This window comes from Prosopis cineraria, unplaced genomic scaffold (assembly GCF_029017545.1).
Source record: "Prosopis cineraria cultivar Desert tree isolate PC_DT_omini unplaced genomic scaffold, ASM2901754v1 PC1, whole genome shotgun sequence".
In the NCBI taxonomy this organism is placed as follows: domain Eukaryota; kingdom Viridiplantae; phylum Streptophyta; class Magnoliopsida; order Fabales; family Fabaceae; genus Prosopis; species Prosopis cineraria.
The window spans coordinates 41052157-41075132 of record NW_026555332.1 but is presented as its reverse complement, the minus strand read 5'-3'; the positions used below and the strand labels follow the sequence as shown (position 1 = coordinate 41075132).

Sequence of the window (22976 nt, the reverse complement as noted above, 5' to 3'; positions counted from 1 at the left end):
AACATGTCACATAATAAAAAGTACACTTGTCACCTTCTTTCTCCTTACAAACAACACTATTCGTCCAGGGGCACATTCAGTGCTCATCAAGGGTGGTACTTATCACCCAAGAAATAATTTGAACCAACCAAATTAAATTTGGATGGTTTAGATTTAAGTACATTTTTTATTTTTTGTATTTTTTTAAAATAAAAATTTGTAAAATTTTGAATAAATCTATTAATTACCAATATGTATGGTCCCTATTTAATTAGATCGGTCCAATTTTAGTATCAATTTTTTATAGATTGATCATACAAATCTATTCTATATTGTTTAGATTCAAAATTTTTAATTTATCATGCTGTTAGATTCAAAACAATCCATAATAAATCTATATGGTTAATTTATAAAAATTATAAAAGAACAATATTAAATTTGGGTTAACCTAATTAAATATCAACTTTACATATAGATAATTAATAGATAGATTTATTAATTTCATAATTTTTTTATTTCAAAAATTATAAAAATTTTAAATCTGAGCTGTACAAATAGTTCAGATTATTTTAATTGCTCACACAATTCCCTTCCCCACAAGTCACAACCTCCACTCCTTTTGAGTATGTTTGAGAGTATATGATGGAATGAAGAGGAACGGTCATTGATGAAATGAAATGTGGTGGAGAGGGACGGAACAAAATGGAATGGAATATTCCATTGTTTGGAAGTTTCATTAAAAAAATAAATAATTTTATTTAATTATTATTTAAGAATAATTATAAAATTAATATATTTGAATAAGATATAATTATATTTTTTAATTTTAAGGTACGGGAGAGTGAAAGAGTGAGAGAAAATAAGAAATATAATGATAATTTGATAAAAATGTTATTTATATTATACCATTCCATCCTTTATTTTAGAATGGCAAGAGATGGCTTGAAAGGCTACCCAAGCCATTCCATCATTTTTAAAAATTTTTTTTCAAGCAATAGCATAAAGCTTTTAGCCATCTCATTTCATTTCATTCCATCTTAAAAAAAACTTCCAAACATAGTCTTCATCCCCTTCTCCTTTTACATTGCGGCAACAACCCCCAGCCCCTTGTGCAAACAATTCCCCCTTCCCTTTCTCTTTCATAGAGAGAGAGGGAAAAAAAAGCAGAAGAAGCAAATCTTGTCAATGTGATAACGAAATCAATTACGAAACATTCTTACTCTTTCAAGTATTGCCATACTCTATAAACAATATTTCTCCAATATTTAATTTTATAAAATAATTAATATCTCAATCTATTTAAACATTTATTTGTCATTGAAATATTTCAAACACATAAATATACAAAAAAAATTATTTAAATCTATTTATCCTTTCTGTGAAGGAATAAGTGAGAAGCTCACTCAAATCTTCTATAAACACAAAATATTTTTAAATTTTCTGTATATTTATGTGCTTGAAACATTTTAATGTTGACAGATAAATTTTTAAATATATTGAGATATTAATTATTTTACAAAATTAAATATTGACGAAATACTGTTTATAGAGCATGGCAATACTTAAAAATGTAAGAATGTTTCGTAATTTATTTCCTTATCACATTGACATGATTTGCCTATTTGATTTAATTGAATTTCACACAAGTATATTAAATATATATAGTTTAACTTTAAAATATTTTTTTCTTTAGCCTTAAAATGATTGGACTTGCCCAAATATAGTGCTCATCCTCTTAGCAAACGCTGCAATATCTCATAGCCTTAGCAGGGTCTGCATGCTTAAAATGTATGAGCAAACACAAGTGTTGAAATTTGGGGTGAGGAAACCTCCAAATTATTAGTGTAGGCTTGGATAAGGAATGATTTTATTGCATACTCGAGCAATAGTTTACACTCTTTTACTCGACTCTTTCAACACGCTCACGTCACTCACTTGTTACTACTTTGGTTTCTTCTCTCTACTTCACACTTCACAACACTCACAGACTCACTTCTTCGTTCTTGCTTCGGTTTCTTTCTCTCTTTGCTGCTCACACAAATGGCGCAAGCACACACACCAATTTATAGATTAGGTAAGGCGGTGGAAATGCCATCCGGTTTTGTCTAGAAAATAATAGAGAAATCTAGAGAGAGAGAGAGAAATGAGGAAAATTCTGGAGAGAGAAAGAGAAAGGAGGAGAATTCTGGGGAGAGAGAGAGAGAGAGAGTCGGTCATTTTTTAAACAACAAGTACATCTGATTATGTGTTTTTGCTTTATGTTCAGTGCTTCTGCTTCTCACAGGAAGTTTTCTGGTTTAAAAAGGTTCAACGTTCTTGACCAATACAGCGGTTATTTAGGTGCTGTCACTATGATGGAAGACAGGCTGCTGTTTGGTGCTCTGAAACAGTATCAACTTTTTGATAAACCAGATGACCCCGAGTCATAGCTTATGTTTGACAAGTGTACTTTACGTATAATATGCATGTCTTCTGTAATAAGAAACGCAAAAACATGTATATCACTGTCTAACTTGCTCAGGTACTTTCTTTAGCCGTACCAAGCACTACAAACAGAGTCAATAAAGCCTCACACATTTCACCTGCATCAGGTTCCCTAGGATTTCTCTTGATTGAAGTACACCGTCCAGGCATGATCAAGCTTCCTGTCTGGTCTCACAGCAACCATCCTGGAACTTCAGCATCCCGACATGTGACCAGGCCATCACTGTTTTCGCCATACCTGAGCTGTAGGCGGAGGCACAAATAGCTATGGCAGCAGATAGGGGCATTACTACAGGAACTTAGTTGTCTAGATTGGACGCAAATATCATTACAAAAAAATAACGAATTAGTGATGGAATTTAACGGCTGGTTGCTAACTCTGTTGTGAATTTAGCAATAAAATTTAACGACGAAATTCAATTGTTAAAATTTTATCATTGTTCCATTACTAATACTTTATTGATAGAATGTACTGACGAAAAATTTCATCGCTAATGATCATAATATCTTATTTCGATTAGTGATGGAATTTGTGATGGAAAAATTTATAATAAAATTTTTTGTCATAATTTCATCGCTAATTCCGTCATATTACTTTCAGTTTAATTTTATTATTTATAATATATATTTATATATAATTTATTTAATAACTTATTATTATGTTATAAATAAATAATTTAAAAATTATAATTTAAAATAATTTATTATTTTAAGTTATTTGTATATTATTAATAATAATTTAAATTGTATACTTAATTATTCTTATATAAAAATAAAAATTAAATAAAATAATTAAAAATAAGAATTGAAATATTATATATTATATAGATACAAATTATAATATAATATATACTGAAAATAAAATATTTTTCAATTTAATATTAAATTTATTATCAAAAATAATTTTTTTAAATAAAATATAATAGAAATAATTATTATATATAAACCAATTTTTCCATATTAATAAATAAATATAATGTTAAAAAATAAGTAAATTTAAATGCTATATTTAATAATAATTTAAATAATATATTTATTAATATGTGTGTGTGATTAAGTATTACTCTCTCCATTCAAAAATGTAAAGTATTTTTTGCGAAGTTGAGTGTTAAAAAATGTAAGGCATTTTTAATTTTTTGAGATATAATCATTGTCTTTTTTTTAAAAGTCCCTATTGATAAATGACTTTATGTTTATTGTAGGGTGTTTAAAAGAATAAATATAAAAAGATAGGGTTAGTTTAAAAACAGATAACTACTTTATTGAGGGATGAAATTCGGTTAAAAATGCCTTACATTTTTTACAGAGGGAGTATATATTTAATTTATCAATTAAAATTAAAAAAAAATTTTCAGCTAATTGGCAATAAGGTGGACGCAAAAGCACTAGGGAGTGTGAGCTTGCAAGTTCGAATCAAGCTAAGATACAATTGAAGGTAATAATAATTGACATATCAGCGACAAGTGATATGATGGTGAGGTGGTACTGTTCCACTAGGTGGCGCTGAGATGACATTGGTTTATCGGGTGACGTGGCAATAATATTTTGGTTTACCTAATAAATTAGGAATGGAAATATAAAATAGCTTATTCTTATTTAATGATGAAAAAATTTTGCCATCGTTCTGTAGCTAATTAGTAACGTTGCTAATTTCATCACTAATTAGCGACAGAATTGCAAAGTATGACACTAATTCTGTCACTAATTAGCAATGGAATTGCAAATTTTGTTGCTATCGAACTAGTGATGATGTTTTTATTGACGAAAATATTTCGTTGTTAATCTATTTAACAATAAATTTTCACCGATTAACAATGAAAAATTCTATCGCTAATTGGCTGTTTTTTTATAGTCTATTAGACTCTCTAGACTCATTGCCTTTCAGAGGGAGCCAGGGGATTTTAGCATGAGCAATGTGAGTCATTGTTGCCAGAACACCAGAAGCAATGCTTGCTTCTGAATGGAAGGATATCATAGGAATTTCAAATGTCAGCATGTGTTTCATGATGAATTTCTTTCGCCTCTCATGTGTGATCCTCTAAAGCCCTTATGTCACCCTTAAATGCATAATCATTGACACACAAATAAGCACAAGAACTGACACCGAAAATCATTTCAGAAGAAAAACTTGGATGGATGACATGAAGTTTTGTACTGCAAATAAATGAAACCTAAAGAAAGGGAAGGGACCAAAATCAGCTGCATCAGTCAAAGAGGATTCCCAGACACAGATTGCTAAGAACCAACTTCAATTTTCAATGCACAGGTTCTGATGATCTTATGTAAAAGTTATAAACTATTAATAGTTTTATTATAATGTCTTTACAGATACACTTGTACTCTTGACAAAATAAAGAGATGAAATAAGCAATGATAGGAACGGAAGCTTCAGGGCAGGAAATGATCCCCTAACCCTTAATACTTTGCATATGAGAAGTTCTATGATCCTGCGAGTTTCTTTGTCGCCAATTTGGTCCTCGCGAAGCATATCAGAAGCAACAGGAGTGCCACCATGTGGACTCTGCACCAAAGCCAAACCAGCAACTTTGTCTTTCAGGTCTGACCAATACAGAGACAATGCAGCTGCAGCATGTACTCCACCTTTACTGTGTCCTAGAAGCAACAAACGCTTTCCAGAACCCCAGAAGAGCTCCTCAATGTAGAGCTTCACTTCCCAAGCATTGTGTCCGACTGAAGCCTTTAACCCCCTTGGGGGGGGGGGACAAACAGGAAAATGAAGCATCAATGCATTTCATTTTTTCTTCTTCTTCTTGTTTTTTTCCCCCCGAATTTGTCATACCAAGTATGCAAAAAGCTGACAGTAGAGCATGTACTTAAGCATGAAAGGAAAATTGATTTCCATTGTTGATGTGTGATGATTAATTACCTCACTATGAACTTTAGCGATGTGGCAGGTAAGGCCCTTCTTTGAAAGGAATCTCCTAGTGGCTACAGAGTACAAGGGGCCGTGATTGCTGAAGAAGCCTGAAATAAGTGAATCTCTTAGTCTGAACCATATGGCACAATAAACGAGGAAAGAAAATGATACATGGATCCTACTATACCTGGAATCAAGAGATAAACAAAAGTGTTCGGTAGTGAGCACTTTCCATTCCTATGAATATGTATCATGTCAGGTCAATAATTATGAGATTAAGTGATTAACAAATGTGGCAGAACTTCCATCGGGTTCTCTGCAACAAATTACACTGTAACATTTGAAAGCATTGACCAGGAAATAAGCCACCATTGAGGCCAACTTCATATTGGAACTTTATGACAAGATATTGTACCTTATGCCTGAAAGCAATTCCAAGAATCTTGCAGTACCATCCCCTACTGGAGGCATCCTGGGATCTTGTTGTAGCCATCCAATGTCATCCGAAGAACCACGGTATCCATGCACATGATATAAGTCTGACAGAATGTATCACTAACTTCTATGGTGAAAAAGAAGCAAGATCTATTATTTCAACGTCCCAACCATTTTGCTTTGAAAAGACTTACTTCTTTTGCCTATGACCTCGAACCTGAGCCTTTCTGATGCTTGAGAAAAAATATCTCCACGGAGAAATTGCTAAACAACAAGCATGTTTCAGACCAACTATTGGAAGTGTCAACCTGCATCCATAAGAAGAAAGTCCAGTAGCAATTGGCAAAAGCTCAAGATATTGGCCATTCCACTTCATCTAACATATAAGAATCTAGACTGAAAGCTTTGATTTACGTGCTTGACTTTTCTGGAAATTTAAGCACAAAGGAAAAAGATCATTACCCTTTTAAAAACAAAGGAACAATGGCAGTGATATAACTGGTATTTAAAATTAAAGATCACGTATCATTGGTACTACGAACAGTTCCTCTTTCACATATATCGTGGTTTTGGCCAACAGTTTCTGGCTGTGAAGATGTGCTGCTGGTGTAACTTTTTATACATTATACTGAAGAAATGACCGCTGGATTGATCACAAAATGTTCTTTCCATCTGTCTACATCTCTAAGTACAAGATGCCCTGCAATATTGGCAGGAAGCAAAATTCAGCTTGATTACGCATTACATGAAAACAACTACTTCAAACAGCCAATAATACTTCGAAAGTCATATCATTTTACATTTTTAGAGACTAGCAAGAACTCACCAATGAATTGTATGAAATGATCATTGACGAAACTTGTCAATGTGAAAAGATTGGTGAGTGTGTCATCCATCAGTTAGAAAAATCTAATCAGAGAATTGCCATTGGTCTAAAACGCTAACTCCTCTCAGATTGGATTCCTTTTTGGGAAAATACAGGAAAGCGAAGAACTAGCAAAATCTTAATCTCCTTCACAGCCTGTAGAATGAAGCAACGTCTTCCATTACAGATCCAAAGAGCAAGCAGGGAATTAAACTCACAAGATAAAGGATTTAAAACATTTGCGTTAGTCCAGTTCGTGTTGAAATAACTCTGGAAGATATCCTGTTAAGATTGAAATTTTTCTAGTTTTATTTGCATCTCTATAGATGCCCAATAGTCACCAAGTTATTTATGAAGAGTAAGGTATCAGTTCTCAAAAAATTAATCAGCGAAGCTTTCAGAACTTTATGAACCATAGTCACGTATAAAAAGAAGAGAAAAATCAGTCAAATTTAACGCAAAAACTGAATACGAATCGAGTGACTTAAACCTTAAAGTCGAATATGTTCGCAGCCCAAAAATCAAGATGGCTACAATCTGCAAATAGCTGAACACGGAGGTTTTTCACTAATACAAGGGGGAAAATGGATTAAGTGGAATCCAAGGCATAATAATAACAAAGAATGATAAAGGTTGGGAAGTGAACTGATTGAATGGAAATAAAGCACGGTGTGATCTCCATGACCATAAGGATGCGCAATTGCTGGTCGTTATCCTGATTGCTTTAATTCAGCATTTTAATAATGTATTTGTACACACTACGGGTGTCCCACTCTTAGTTATCTATCTTTAGCAAGCTATTTATCTCAGTATCTTCAGAGATAGATACAGGTTACCAAAAATAATTCAATGTGGAGGTGTGGATTAGCTTTCCTGAATTCGGGAGACCATGATTCAGCATTTGCTTTGAATAAAATTTTCGAACCAGAGTCTTTTTGGCAGAAATGAAAGACTTTATTGACTATCCTTGGATTTTGGATTACGATGTCATTTATACACTCATCAACAAAGATAATCTAATACTAGTATACTTTATCCTGTTATTTAAGTATTTTTTGTTATATATGTAATATATATTCTCCATGTTGGGGGGGGGGGGTTGTCTTGGGGGATTACGATTTACGACCTCGAAATTTCCCAGGAGAAATAAGGGCTGAGAAGAGGCACATGGCTCGCGTTCGTCATTGATTCTTTCTATCAAATAGACCAAAGATGCCGGGCTTGCCTCTGGAGAAGGGGTGAGCCACGTGGAGTTCTGGGGCAAATTCTAAAGCTGTCTTTTGATTTTTTTTTTAAATTAATCATTTTGTCCCAAAATTTTGACTTAATTATAATTTATAATTTAATCCTTAAATTTTAAATTATTATAATTTATTTTTTATAATTTTAATTTAATTATAACTCAACCTTAAATTTTAATTCTTACAACTTGCTCCTCCGACTATCTAAAATTTTAATTCCTATATTTTAAAAATAAAATTATAAGGATTGAAACAATTTAAAAATTTTAATCTTTTTAGAGATCAAAAGAGTTTATACTAACTTAAAATATTAGCTCTAAATTTTAATAAAATTTTGATATTTATAATTTTATTTTATTTACAATACAGGAACTACTATGTTAAATTGTTAAAACTGTAAAAAATTGAGTTGTAAGAGATAAAGTTTAAAAATTAAAGTACAACTAAATTAAAATTATGATAATCGAGTTATAACTAGTTAAAATTTAAGAATTAAGTTATAATAAGTCATTATTATAATAATCAAATGATTAACTTTTCCTATTAATATAACAAGTTTTTGAGTAAGTAGAGTTATGATAGGATGGAGTACGTCTTTAAACTCAAAGAGCATTTACAAATAAGTCACCAAACAAATCCTCATAAAAGGAGGGGGATTTGAACTGATAACTTCGTGAGTTATATATCACATCCTTACCAATTAGTCTTTCATTAGTGGAGCATAATGTGACAATATAAGTACATTTATGAGGTTAAGATATTTCTAGAAACTTCTAAATGTCCTAGAGAAGACTAGAATAATCTAGAGCAATTAGGAAAGCATCGAGTCTTCAAGAACATATTGTTAAGCACTTAAAAGATCTGAATATCTCTAGTGTGGATAATACAAGAAATGTTTAGATTATTCTAAAGATATCTCATTTATGTATATTTTAAAATTCTCCTTGTAAATACTTATAATAGTTAGTTAAATATTACCATAAAAAATTTTGAAGAATCATTGTAAATAGTTGAATTGGATTAATTTTCACCATGTGAGAAAGTTTTGAAAAATAAAGGAAGTTTATAAATACTTTTTCACCTTTTATTCGAAACTATCAAGCAAAAGCACCAAAGCTCTCTGAGTTTTTTAATTTTTTATTTTTTTATCCAGGCTCTCTGCTCTTTCTTGCATTCTAAATGTTCTAACTTTTTTACCTCCATTTTAAAGTTTCGGTTGATTTAACTAAAGATTAAAAGAATAGTCAAGCTAAGGTCGGCCTGATTTGAGAAACAAAATCTAAGGATTTCATATTAAGTTATACAAGTATCTCTACATGCTTCCATAGTTTCTTTTTATACTCCTATTATGTTCAATATTTTTGTGCAGAGAAATTAGAGGTTCAATAAAGCTATTACTGTGCTATATTAATTGATTAATTGATGCCATTTAGCCTTAAAAAAAAGTCCATGCACCATCAGCCAGAAGTGAAAGTAATTTAAAAATAATAATCTCTACCCTTTGTTGCAGCACAGATGACTAAAACTTTTCCTGAACATCTATGTGGGCCCGCAAGGATAAGGACAGTTGCTTGTGCCACGTAACCCTTGTATTATGGTGTTGTTTTTCTTTTTTTAGTCATTTTGGTGTGTCTGGTCCCTTTTTTCAGTTTAAAAAATATTTGACATCATCTTATTGTCAATATTTTTTTCGCGGGAAAGGTCCTTTGAAGTATAAAAAAATAGAGATGGAGGGGAACGCTGTACACGACATTACCAAGGCATGAATAACACTTTTTTTTTAAAGCTTAATTCACTCCCTATTCCAATATCTATGTATAGATTAAGATGACAAATTTCCTTCAAAACATAATGAAAATTCTTGAATATGGATTGCCTTTTTAAAATTCAAGTCAAGATAACAATGAATTTTACAAAGTAATGATTTTTAAGGACATATTTTTCAAAAAGATATTTATTCATTCAGAAAATATTCTAACAATTTTTTTGTCATTTGGTGAGTGCTATAGTCAATTTTATTTTTAATGTTTATATAATAAAACAACATATAAAATTTTCATTAAACAACGGAGAATAAAAATCCCTGCTAAAAATAAGTCAAAAATATAAAACCTATAATTAAATTAGCTCATGTGAAACCTATGATAAAATTAAAATTTTAATTTACGGTAATTGTAAAAAACGGGTATACAATCCATTGAATTTTTTAGAATTTTAATGTAAACAAAATAACAATTTGAAAAATTAAACTAATTATAATCTCAATTTCTCTATGTTACTTTCTGATATATTTTCGTGTATTGCACGGGTGTAAAATCTTATTATGTTCTAAATGACAAGTTTAATTATAATTAGGTTTCAAAATATTCTAAAATATTAGTAAAGTTCTAAACGTCCTCATGTCATAAAAATTTTGGGTGAATTGATGAAATTACTCTTAACAATTGTTCGTTATCTCCTATTTACACCTTTAGTTCGATTTTTATTATTGATTTAAAAGTTAATTATATCAATTGTTTGAAAGTTCTATTTTTTTTTTTGGTTTAGAAAAATTCAAGTAATTTGTAGCTTGGTTTCTCAAACTAGAATGTGATTTACAAGTAATTTGCAACTTACTTATCAACTCGAAATAGGAAACATTCAAAGTTAACCGAATCAATTATTTAGAACTTCTTATAATTTAAGATTGACAACAATAATTTATAAATAACTTGTAACTCACATACTTTTTAATGCTAAGAAATATTAAACATTACTCTCCCTTTTAAAAAATATAAGGTATTTTTTAAGAGGTTGGGTGTTAAAAAATTTAAAACATTTTTAGTATTTTAAAATATAATCATTACTTTTTTTTTAAAATTATTCCTAATAAATAAATTACTTTATATTTATTTTAGAGTGAAACACCTTATTAAATAAGGGTATATATGAAAAGATAATGTTAGTTTGAAGTACATTAACTACTTTATTAGGGATGAGATTCAGTTAAACATACCTTATATTTTCTAATAGAGAAATTAAAACATTTTAATCATTATATATTGACCAAATGATGACATAAAAAGACATATCATAATCTACCTTAAAATTTATTTACTCCATTAGAAAATATTTAAGGATTGGGTGTTAAAAATGTGAGAAATTTTTAATATTTTAAAGTATAATTATTATTTTTGTTTCGTTTCAAAAATGATTTTGATGAATAAATTATTTTATCTTTATTTTAAAATAAAATATTTTATTAAATAAAATAAATATGTAAAAATGATGTTAGTTTAAAAAAATAATTACTTTATTAAAACATAAAATTTAATTAAAAATATTTGATATTTTTTAAATGGAGAGAGTACTAGTAAGTAAATCGTTCTTTAAAACTGAATTATCATTTTGCAAAATAATTATGCTGATTGCAAAGAGAATTTCTTAATTAGGTTTGATGATATTAAAATGGGCCATAGGCCCAAAGCTATATCACATAGCTACGGAAGTTCAACGACGTCGCTGCTGTCATTTCTGAAAAATATGGCCTTTCTTCTTTGTCTGGGTAGGCTATAGCACTTGTGCTTGTGGCGCTGGGCGAGCACTAGAAATGTAAAGCAAATTATCTTATCAGTTATGGCGCTGAAGTTGGCAATCCGGTTCCCTTTCCTGGCGCCAGACCCAAACCCCAATTCCTCCCTACTCCAACAGCATCGGCCGTCCACGGAAGTTCGGTTCTCTCGGTGGAACAACGCCAACGCCGAGAAATTTAACATTCGCCGACGGAGACAGCAGCAAATCGAAGATGACATCCGCCGCGAGCGTCGCTTCAACTCTGCTAACAAGATTGCCAATATGGATGACGATTCTTCTCCTACTTCCTCCACTGTTGAAACATTTCGATCAATTGGTACCCCCTCGGCTCCTTCCAGACCATCAATCCCTGGGAAAAAATCCAAGTACTCCAAGCCCCCAAAACCCAGTGTTGAATCCCACCCAGCATTTCGGTTTTCCAATATACCTAATCCCAGAGACACTCCAGTTGTGAGCACGCCTCCTAATGTTAAAGTGGCAGATGATGGAGTCTCCTATGTGATTGACGGCGCCCCGTTTGAATTCAAGTACAGTTACACCGAGACCCCAAAAATGAAGCCCATAAAGATGCGGGAACCGCCGTTTGTTCCTTTCGGTCCGACCACCATGCCGCGCCCGTGGACCGGTCGAGCCCCATTGCCCCCAAGCAAGAAGAAGCTGAAGGAATTCGATTCGTTCGTGCTGCCGCCTCCGCATAAGAAGGGGGTCAAGCCGGTTCAGAAGCCCGGTCCTTTTTTGCCCGGGACGGGCCCTAGGTACGTGCAGTCGAGGGAAGAGATACTGGGTGAGCCATTGACGCAAGAGGAGATCGATGACTTGATTAAAGGGTGCAGGAAAACAAGCAGACAGCTGAATATTGGTATTTTTTTTAGTTACATTTATTTTATACAATAAAGTGGTTGTTTTGTGGTTACATTTATTTCTTTCAGATGTATTGAATTTTGAAAACCTTGCTAGCAGGATGTGTTTGCTTTGATTTAAGGTAGTTATCTAATGTGTCTGGTATGCTAATAGGACAGGTAACACGAAAAGGAGAGAACTTCAATCCGCTTATCTTTGATGCATAGGGAATGAATTGTTTATTTATTTATTTTTATATGCGTTCATATTTCCCTCTTAGGTAGAGATGGTTTGACACACAACATGTTGGACAACATACATGCTCACTGGAAGCGGCGGAGGGTGTGCAAGATAAAGTGCAAAGGTGTTTGCACCGTTGACATGAATAATGTGTGCCAGCAGTTAGAGGTTGGTTTTTATGCTTGTCTCCTCTCATCCTTCAGGCTTTGTTAATACTAATTCATTTGGGCTTTGTACATTTAACTCCCATACAATAAGAAGTTTGCTGAGTATCTTATTCTGTCTTTGTTTCTTCTGTAAATCTAAATATTTACTTTCAGCTTTTTACTTTTTTATCCCTTAAAGCTCTTTCCTGTGAAATGTTAAGAGATTTTTATTGAATGTTAAGTAGAGATGGTTAGCATTTCACATAGGAAAAAATTCTCAATCGTGTTTCCTAATGTTGTTTGGAACAGTTTATAAGGAGATGAAAGACAATTTGGTCGATTGCTCTTTCATTCTCCTTTTTCTAACTGGCAACTTCTTTGGCTTCTCAGTGGTCTAAGTTTTGAACTTTGACTTTGTTATTTGTTCTCTTTGATCTTCTCCTGATTTATTTGTTCTCTTTGTTTTTTTTTTTTTTCAGGAAAGGACAGGAGGGGAAATTATTTACAGAAAGGGTGGTGTTGTATACCTCTTCCGGGGCAGAAATTACAATTACAAAACACGACCTCAGTTCCCTCTCATGCTGTGGAAACCTATCCCTCCAGTATATCCGAGGTTAGTTCAACGAGTTCCAGAAGGTCTAACTCTTGAAGAAGCAACTGAAATGCGAAAGAGGGGAAGAAAACTTATTCCCATACGGCAGCTAGGTAACTTTTTTTTTTTTTTTTTTGTATTTTCATTACTGCTTAACAGGTCCCACCTAGTGGGATAAGACTTGTTGTTGTTATATTACTGCTTAACAGGTAAATAAGGAAAGACGGTGCTTGTTTATTCTGGCAAACTGACACTTTGGCCATCTTTACTCGCTACAGCAAAAAATGGTGTTTATTGTGACCTTGTAAGAAATGTCAGGGAAGCATTTGAAGAGTGTGAACTAGTTCGTATTAATTGTCAGGGACTGAATCCAAGTGACTACAGAAGAATTGGAGCAAAGCTCAGGGTATAAGCAATTTCACATTAGCCTTTGAAAATTACATTGGCTGTATCATTTTTTTTTTGGGCCAATCATGTGTGTTATATTAATTATGCCATATTATATCTTTCTTGTGTATTCTTTGATTGCAGGATCTTGTTCCATGTGTACTGCTATCATTTGAGAATGAACACATACTTATGTGGAGAGGACGAAATTGGGTTTCTGCTTTACCACGTCCCAATGGTGACAGCAAGGAAGCTAATAAAAGTGGTGCTGACATTAAAAACACTGATACATTGCCCCCAGATGCTCAAGAAGAACGTGCAAGACATGAAGTTCATGACACCAGCATTTTCGAGAGTTCAGGAGACTTAGTCACAGAAGACAGGAACATTTATGGGTCTTCATTAACTGATGCAACTTCACTTGTTAAGAGAACCGATGAAGTTGAAGTCAAAACGGAGTTCCCAGGCTACTGTGGTGGGACGACCTCATCAGATTATGACAGCTGCACTGAAGGTGATGAGGAAGTTATCATTGATGATGATGAAACTAAGGCCATAGTGAATGGTAGAGAATGCGGTGACAATCTTTCTGCTTCAATTTTGGCATCAGATACCGTGATAGGAACTAGTAATAATTCTAGTAAGGCCAAGGTAGATCCTGCGCCATGTACAAAAGACATTTTATTACTGTTGGAGCAAGCTGTTGAGGGAGGCAGTGCACTTATTTTAGATGATGAATCTCTGGATGCTGATGTCGTTTATCGAAGGTCAGTTGCGTTTGCCAATTCAGCTCCTCCTGGACCGGAATTCAGGCTTCATCATAGAAAAGCTGTGGTTCAGAAAATTGATACTGACACTGACGAGCAAGAAACCAAGGCTTCAGATACAAAAAAAGTGATTGGTTTCTCGATGGAAGGGAGGGAGAAGAGTGTTAAGATTCCAAGAAAAGTAGATTTTGATGGACAGTGTTTGAATGTTGTACCACAAGGAACATTAGGTGTCGATGAACTCGCGAAGCTTTTAACATGATACTATAGAGATGTTTATTGTACATTGTTTGCAGTATCACCTCTTTTCTTTCTTTCTTTTTTTTTTGAAAGAAATTTCAGGTGCTATCGGAATTTGTGGAATGAGTACGTGTCGAAGGGAAAAAATTTTTAAAAATTAGATTACTATTAGAAATTAATTTCATCTTTAAGCCATCCATATGTATATAATATTAAGAATGTATTAATACCTATAAATATAAATGTAGATGTTTTTGAGTTTTTTATATTTAATTTAAATAAGATTCACTTATATTTGATACATTATAAAATTATAATTTATAATATTGTTGATTTATATTCATGTTGTGTATTTTACTAAATGCTAAACTTATTGTGGATTTAATTTATCTATGTATTTGATATTACTTTTTACTTAATTATTAAATTATCAATTTGATTTTTTTTTTTGGTTTGTTCACATCCGGCGTTTAAAACATGAACTTTTGAATCATGCTGGCATGAAAACATTATTTTTAATAACAAAAGTGAGAATTATGTTAAAGTCTCATGAAAAAATTAATTATCACATTGTTAATGGTTTTAATTTAATTATTAATAAATTTTATAATAATTAATTTTTTTAATATAAAGCTACATCAAAACCATGTAAAAAAATTAAGATTTAATTATATCTAAAGTACTTTTACAATGCGGGAAACCACGGGAGAACATCGTAGTTTCCTGTAGAAGCCTTTTACTTCTGATATAAAAAGATCTTAGTCTTTGATTTTGACATGACTTTATATTAAAAAAATATTTATATAGTAATTAATTTTTTTATACAGAATTTTTATATAATTTTTTTTAATAAAATTGCTAAAATTTGAAACACAAACAAAAAATTCGTTCGAAGCAAAAGGAAACACATGAAATAAAAAAATGATATAATCATTTAAAATGCTGGAAAAAAAATTGAAACTACACAAATTGGGAAAAAAGGGGGGGCGGGGGCGGGAGACTACTCGGTTTTTAACCTAAGTCTAGTAACTTCCTACTAAAACCAAACAAAAAAACAAAAAACAAAAACAGAGAAATGGAAACCTAGGCATGAGCGGGCTTGCTCTCTCCCAGCTTCTCTGGCTCCGCTAATGTATCCTGGTGACGTTGTCCCACGTAATTCTTCCAGAACCAGTGATTCTCAAATAATAGATATATCTCTTCAATCGGCACCCTCTTCGTCTCCGGCAAGAAGAAATACACCACAGTGCACATAATCACTATCAAGCACGCAAACAGCAAGAAGATCCCATACTTCAGATGGCACAGTGATGCTAGAAATAACTGTGCCACCAACGCCGTGAAGATCATGTTCACGCACACCACCACACTCTGCGCCGACGACCTTATCTCTAAGGGAAAGAGCTCGCTCGGAACCAGCCAACCCAACGGACCCCACGATCTTCCGTACGCAAATACAAACAAGAATATCGCAGCCACCAGAATTGCAGCTATTGGTATTGACAGCTCTTCTCCATGTCCAAAATATTTAGCCAAAACCGCCGCCACAGCCACCTGCACTTTTGTTACTACCATTGATTCATGTATTTATAACTGCAAATATATGAACAGTGAGACTAGTTAAAGTTTCGGGTTTACCATGTAGACAATCATTTCAGAGCCAGCTTCAATGAAGAAACCTCTCCTTCCAAATCTGTCGACCAAAGCCATGGAGACGAGAGTGCCGACGATGAGCGCTGAACTGGAGACGAGTGATGAAATTAGAGAGGAACTAGAGCCAAAACCCAGAGTCTGGAAGATGACAGGAGCGTAGAAGAGAATCGAGTTGTTTCCGGTGAGCTGCTGAAAAGCAGGGATACACAGAGCTCCAATCACAAACTGAGGCCTGTACTTTCTCTTCAAAAGGTTGCGGAAGGGGTCCTTCACGGCTTGTGCTTCCTTGCTGGCATCGATCAGGTCTTGGAACTCCGCTTCCACGTTGTCTGTTCCTCTCACTCTCTTCAACACTCGTCTCGCTTCTTCTAACTTGCCCTGTTCCACCAGACTGTTGGGCGTCTCCGGACACACAATGCCTCCGATCAGCATCAGAATAGCTGGCAATGCGGCAAGCCCCAGGGAGATTCTCCACCCATGAGGATGAACTTTGTCTGTGAAGTAATTGATAAGGTTCGCCACCAAGATTCCGGCACATGTCGTGAATTGAAATAGTTGGTTCACTGCTCCTCGGATTTTCGCAGGTGACATCTCCGACAGGTACAGAGGAACAGCCTGCAAATGACAAGCATCAATCACATAATCTCTCAATCATGTATCTGTCTATACATGTAATATATGTACGGGTTTTGGAGAGAGCGAGGTACTTGGTTGCCAAATCCGATGCCGGCGCCGAGAAGAATCCTGCCAATGATGAGCATGGCGATGTTCTGGGCGGATGCATTGATGATAGCGCCGACGAGAAAGCTGAGAGCTCCGACGATGATGCTGGCTTTTCTTCCCTTCTTTCTGGTGAGGTGGGAGGCTGCGAAGGTAATCACCAGTGCGGCGAAATACAGAGAAGACGTGAAGAGCGTCAGAATCTGGTTGTCATATTTACAATAATCTGTTTCCTTTAGGTGCGAATGCTTTCTCTCATACACAAGTGGGAAAAATTTAACCAAGAAATCATCCATTGATGTCACTCCTCCTGAATATACAAGTCAAATGAAACGCATGACATGTCAAATTTATCCAAACAAATAGGACCTTCCAATCTGTTTGGAAGGGATGGAAACAAAAATCAACAGTAAAATATTGGGAATTAAATAAATATCCATTATTTAAACAATAATTGTTTTCCTTTGAAAAGATTATGATCAAAGATGATGATCATGAATTCCAATTCCAGGAAACGTTTCAGACTGGATTTAAAAACAGAGCCCAGAGAGAGAAGGAACAGGAGACCTGAAACACCAAGATCATAGCCGAAAAGAGCACCACCAACAGCACCGACGATACAGCTAAAAATTAAGTAGCGAGTGACCTTATATTCATACGACGCAGCCCTATGGCTAACCCTTGTGTCTATGCCTCCTCCAGCCATCTCCTCAGGTTGGGAGGTCACAAGCTCACATAGACTAATTTATATCCAGAGGCAGTCATATATATACACACACAAAAGCAAGGGGGGGGGGGGGGGGTTTAAATCAGGTGCGATCATGATGGAGAAGAGAAAATATAGTAACGTTATCCCAAGTTCTTTTAATCTATTTTGATTTGATCACAATGAAATCAAATTCGGTTACACTTGAATCTTTATTCTGTCTTAAATATTCAACAAATTAAATTTTTCTTAATTAATTTAATTTATCTCATCTCGATCAATTATTAAAATGGCACGTATACAATTAGTTTTCTTATTTTTTTCCCGCAAAAATTTAGACTAATTCAAGAATTTAAAAATTTAACAAAGAATATATATATATATATATACACAAATATTTTTAAGATAGGATTTTGAGAATCATTTGGTAAGATTTGTTATTGTTATAAAACATTTAATGAGTTTTGGCTGACTATGATATTTATCTTAAGAGATAAACAAAAAATACTAATTAATTAACCAATTTTAATTATAGTCAAATCTTATCCTATTACCTTAAGGATTGGCTATTGATATTAATAAATTTATTACTATAATTGCTAATAAAAATAGGGTAAACTATCATTCCATTTTTGTTACAAATATATTATTCCACTAATATCCTGAAGTTTAAATCATATTATTTTTATTTTATAAATATATCATATCATTTTGAATTATATTATATTTAAGAACAAGAGTTAAGCGCAAATGGTGAACTAATTTCTCTTGTAGGCAGTAAAATTAGAGTAATGTATTTTATTTATTTTTCAAGAAAAAATATAAATTTGGTTCTGTAATTTTAAGTTAACTAAAATTATATCTATAAATTTTAACTTAATACAACTTAATCCATATAGTTTTAAAGTTATTTTTAACATCGAGACCAATATTTTAAATAATTATAATTATAAAAATTGAGTTATATGAAGTTAAAGTTTATAAATTAAAAATCAAGTAAAAATTATAAGGATTTTTTGGCCAACAAAAAAAATTATTGAGTTGTTTTAAAATTTAAAAAATAAGCTTAGTATATACTCAAAATTACTAAGATCAAATAATTAATTTTGAAGAAATTAGCTTAATGGCCTCAAAAAACACAGCTTTCCTAAAGTATGGATGAAATTTTTGAATATTTTAAAATATTGCCCATTTATAAAATTAATTAGATATATTTTACTTTTTTATTCTCAGATTAAATTTATTATTAAAATACAATATATTTGTTATGACTAATTCTTAACTAACTGAATCTTTCTTCTTTTTTTTTTTTCTGAATCATTCCTTTTTTAATATAAAAATGCTGGTGCCTTTGTTTATCGCATAGCTTTTCTTTTCTCTCCTTCTTTGTTTTTTCTAAGAACACTATGAAGATGACATTAGATAATGAAAAGGAAATTTCATTTTTGGAAGTAGAAGACCAGCCTGGAATATATTATCTTTCATCAAATTTTCACCATATTCACATCTCTTGTAACATCAAATTTTTTACGGATTGTATTTGATTCATTTTGAGCAAATGATTAAATATTTTTTATGTTGCTGATCTGCGATACTACATCATTAATATATGTTTGTATATCAATGACAAATAAGTTTATGTCTGATTGTTTAATTATGTTGATTTGCAATAGTATATCAGTGATATACAATAATATATCAAAGATGTAGTATCGTGAATCAGTAATATGAAAAACACATAATCATTTATCTAAAATGGATCAAACACAGTTTATAAAAAATTTTAGACTCTTAGTTTATCACAGAGAGTCAAATATCTAAACTAATAAAATAAAAAATCATGAATTTATAGCTCCATTCCCCATCGATGTGCTTCGTTCTATCGGGTACCGTCGATGTATCTCACCTTACATTTGTCTCTCACGATCATGATTGTAACTCACTCACATTGCTCTACTATCTTGCATTCATCTCTTTTGCGTTTAGTTTCGTTTTCTCTGTTGCATTCATCTTTAAAAAAAATCATTTTAGATTATCTATCTCGCATTCATTGCGTTCAGTTCTAAAAATTTCTTGCATATTGAATCTTCTGGCATTTGCAAAAAACAGATATTAAAAGGGTAGTTTTGTAAATTAATTATAAACTAAATATTAAAAAGGCTATTTTTAAAATTTAAAAAAAGATAGGATATTTCTTTTACTTAATCTTATAATATGGGCTATATGTGCAAAAACCTCTTAATTTTTTATTTTTATATAATAAATTTATACTTTTTAATATCATAACACATATTATTAATTATCGAACGAAAAAGAGGAGACGAGTAATAATTGAAAAAGCCAATTCGTCCTTGTCCCGTACTGCTTTGGAAAAGCAAATTATTATTGTTGTTGTTAGTACATAATTAAAAAAAGAGTACTACATAAGACTAAAATCTTTGTAATATCAATTAAATAAGACCTACATGTATTATAATTTATAATATTAAGGAGGGAGTTTTAATTAATGGTTATAATTCAGGGATAATGTGACTTAATATATACTTTATATTTTACTATATTTATACATGGTATCTTAAAAGTAAATACAATGTTAATGATAATGTGGTTAATTATATGTTTTACACTGTATGTTGACTCTTTTCTCCCTCAAAATGTAATATTTCATGAGTTGAAATAAATAAGACATTTTGTTAAGATAAAATATATATTTATAAATCTGCTGCTATGATTGTCTCCTGTCGATGGAATTTATAAAAATCTTCAACAAATTTATAATATTTCTTTATATCTGTTTACACCGACTTTGTTGACAAGCTGGATTTTCGTATAAGGATAGCCGACATATATAATTGTTACAAGATTGGAGCAGTTATACGTATTTATCACACATATAGAGTATTTACATGTAATTTCTGCCTCATCAGACCATTATCAAATACACCAACTACATGTAACTAGCAACTAGCCATGCACACTTCTTGTGTGTAAATTAGAGCTATCAATTAGATGGGCTCAACCCTTTTAAGTTTAAAAAAATTTAAAATTGAATTGTTACTTTAAAATGTAAAATAATAATTTGAGATTAAAAGGATTTTTAACTTGTAAAATGAAAGGGTAGGCCCTGTTAAGTCCTTTTATATTTTTTTAAAATTTTAAAACAAAAAAAAATAAATACTACATTAATTTTAAAACTCAAGTTTCATGAAGAAGGAATATGTAAAAAGTTTAATATTTTTGCCACTGTTGAGGTTTTACAAAGAGAATGATGAAATTATATTGATATTGATAACAATGAAAATTATTAAGATTTCGCTGATGATAGTAGCAAAGTTTAATTGCTATTAGTGTTGATTTTGTGATGTTGTTTTTTATTACACTTAAATTTATTTTTATAGATTTAATATTGTTAAATCTTCTCGTAAACTAGCTAATGGCATGAGTTTCACTTCCAAAACAAGTTACACTAGGAAGTTGGATATCCAAACACATTTTTACTACTTTTCACAATAAAGGGGTGTCCAAAATCCAAAACAAGTGCTAAAAGTCATTCCTAACACCCAGACTATATCCATTAGATTTAGAACTATTAGTACAACACATCACACGCACTCAAATACTAATATAATACAAAATCACTCCTCGGCCCTTTGATACCAAAAACAGAAGGTGGTGGTAATTTCATTGCATTGCTTCATAAATCAATTATATCACATTCAAAACAATATTTTTACACTTGCACTAGTATTTTGGCTTTATCAAGACATATAACTTATCATACATAACTATTTAGGACTTAAAATACAACCCAGACATTGAAATAAACCATATAGTGTAAGTGTAACTAATAATGCATCCTAGAATTGGCAATAATATTCTATTACACATAATAAATGAATACTAGAGGCATACAAAAAGGAATACACAGATTCCTAAGCCTCAGGAGCTTTATCCCTCTCAGCACTAGAGCTAAAACTTGTAAAATGTTAAATAAAAGGTGTAAGTCTAGCCACTCAATAGCTAAGGTAAAACGTACCCCATGCAGTTATATATTAAGTGTAATTAAACGGATGCATATGAAGCAAAGTTCTTAAAACATCCTTAAACACATATCATAACTTATCATTCCGGTTAACACATTACTATCTCACAGATACTAGGTACATTATCACAAGACACTCAGACATGTGACCATGACTTGATATATCAACATGACTTGCCACAATTCAACCATGTGACACGTTATAAATTTACATAGGTAATTATCAACCAGCCTTATACTCTTTTTATTTCCTCCGACTAAAATTATGGGCTATAACATTGAATAGGGCTTCGTCTGTGTGACTAGACTACCCAAACTTACCAATTGTGAGGTGTGACCTGGCCAAAGATCATATGACTCACTTTCGAACCATAGTTTCCCCCACTCTCAAATCTCTGGGATGTTGTATATCCTAAGCTAATCTCCTCGATAAACTAGTAAAGATAGTTAGGTTATAGTCTCTCAACAAAGTGTGAGACAAAGCTATACCCTCGTGCACCAGAGGGCAGCCTAAATATCATATAAATTTTTTCTACTCTCAATCCCCAGGCGAACTCCCACCCATTGACCATACCATATATGATGCTCAATTTTTATTCACATTTTCATTCACTTGTTATCATAACCATCACATTAGGCTCACGATCGTGCACTATCCAAATGAGCATCAATTCTCATTTTCACCTACATTTACTACTTTCAAACTCAACACATACATCTTTATCAAGATTCATCATCAACTATTCAAGTTCACAAATGCTTTGCAAATTGCCACTTATTTCAAAATCACTTTTTCACTTTAAAGTTTATTTCACAATCATTTCTCTATCTTTTCTTCACATAAACACAATTATGCAAACACAGTTTCATAGCATGTTACATAAATTCATAAGTCACAAGTTCACATGTTAAACTTGTATTTCACATTATATTGTAATTAACATACAACCATCTAAAGTAGAGTTTTCCTGATTACCTTAAACCTTTGAGAGGTCAAAGGTTTACTTCTCAATATTGTAACTTCCAAGCTTAAATTCCGAAGCCAAATTGGTGTCCAAGAGCTTAATCTATAATTTACCAAGTTAACCTTCATTAACATTGTCAAAAGCATACTATCAACTCACACTTTCACTTTTCCATTTTCCCAACAACATAAATTTTATCATTTGGGCTTACTCATCAGGTCTA

General features: G+C 32.2%; 2 protein-coding genes, 1 long non-coding RNA gene and 1 pseudogene across 3 annotated transcripts; 1 reads left to right on the top strand and 3 right to left on the bottom strand.

The window, feature by feature from the left end:
• Window positions 1-2496: 2496 nt before the first annotated feature.
• Window positions 2497-6090, bottom strand: LOC129301644 (uncharacterized; annotated as a pseudogene).
• Window positions 6091-6102: 12 nt separating this feature from the next.
• On the bottom strand, window positions 6103-7270 carry LOC129303483 (uncharacterized). The gene is made up of 3 exons (XR_008591504.1): window positions 7132-7270; window positions 6603-6797; window positions 6103-6476 (listed from the first exon to the last, which is right to left on the bottom strand). It is a non-coding gene; the product is annotated as an uncharacterized LOC129303483 (long non-coding RNA).
• A 4115-nt stretch (window positions 7271-11385) lies between these two features.
• On the top strand, window positions 11386-14711 carry LOC129303188 (CRS2-associated factor 1, chloroplastic). Its single transcript, XM_054942318.1, has 5 exons — window positions 11386-12314; window positions 12576-12703; window positions 13161-13386; window positions 13552-13679; window positions 13805-14711. Exons 1-5 carry the CDS (start codon window positions 11498-11500, stop codon window positions 14687-14689), a joined length of 2184 nt encoding a protein of 727 aa, XP_054798293.1. The 5' UTR covers window positions 11386-11497; the 3' UTR covers window positions 14690-14711.
• An 896-nt stretch (window positions 14712-15607) lies between these two features.
• LOC129292544 (sugar transport protein 14-like) lies at window positions 15608-17756 on the bottom strand. The gene is made up of 4 exons (XM_054930108.1): window positions 17608-17756; window positions 17028-17350; window positions 16306-16935; window positions 15608-16221 (listed from the first exon to the last, which is right to left on the bottom strand). The coding sequence occupies exons 1-4, from the start codon at window positions 17744-17746 to the stop codon at window positions 15751-15753; spliced, it is 1563 nt and encodes a 520-aa protein (XP_054786083.1). The 5' UTR covers window positions 17747-17756; the 3' UTR covers window positions 15608-15750.
• Between the last annotated feature and the right edge of the window lie 5220 nt (window positions 17757-22976).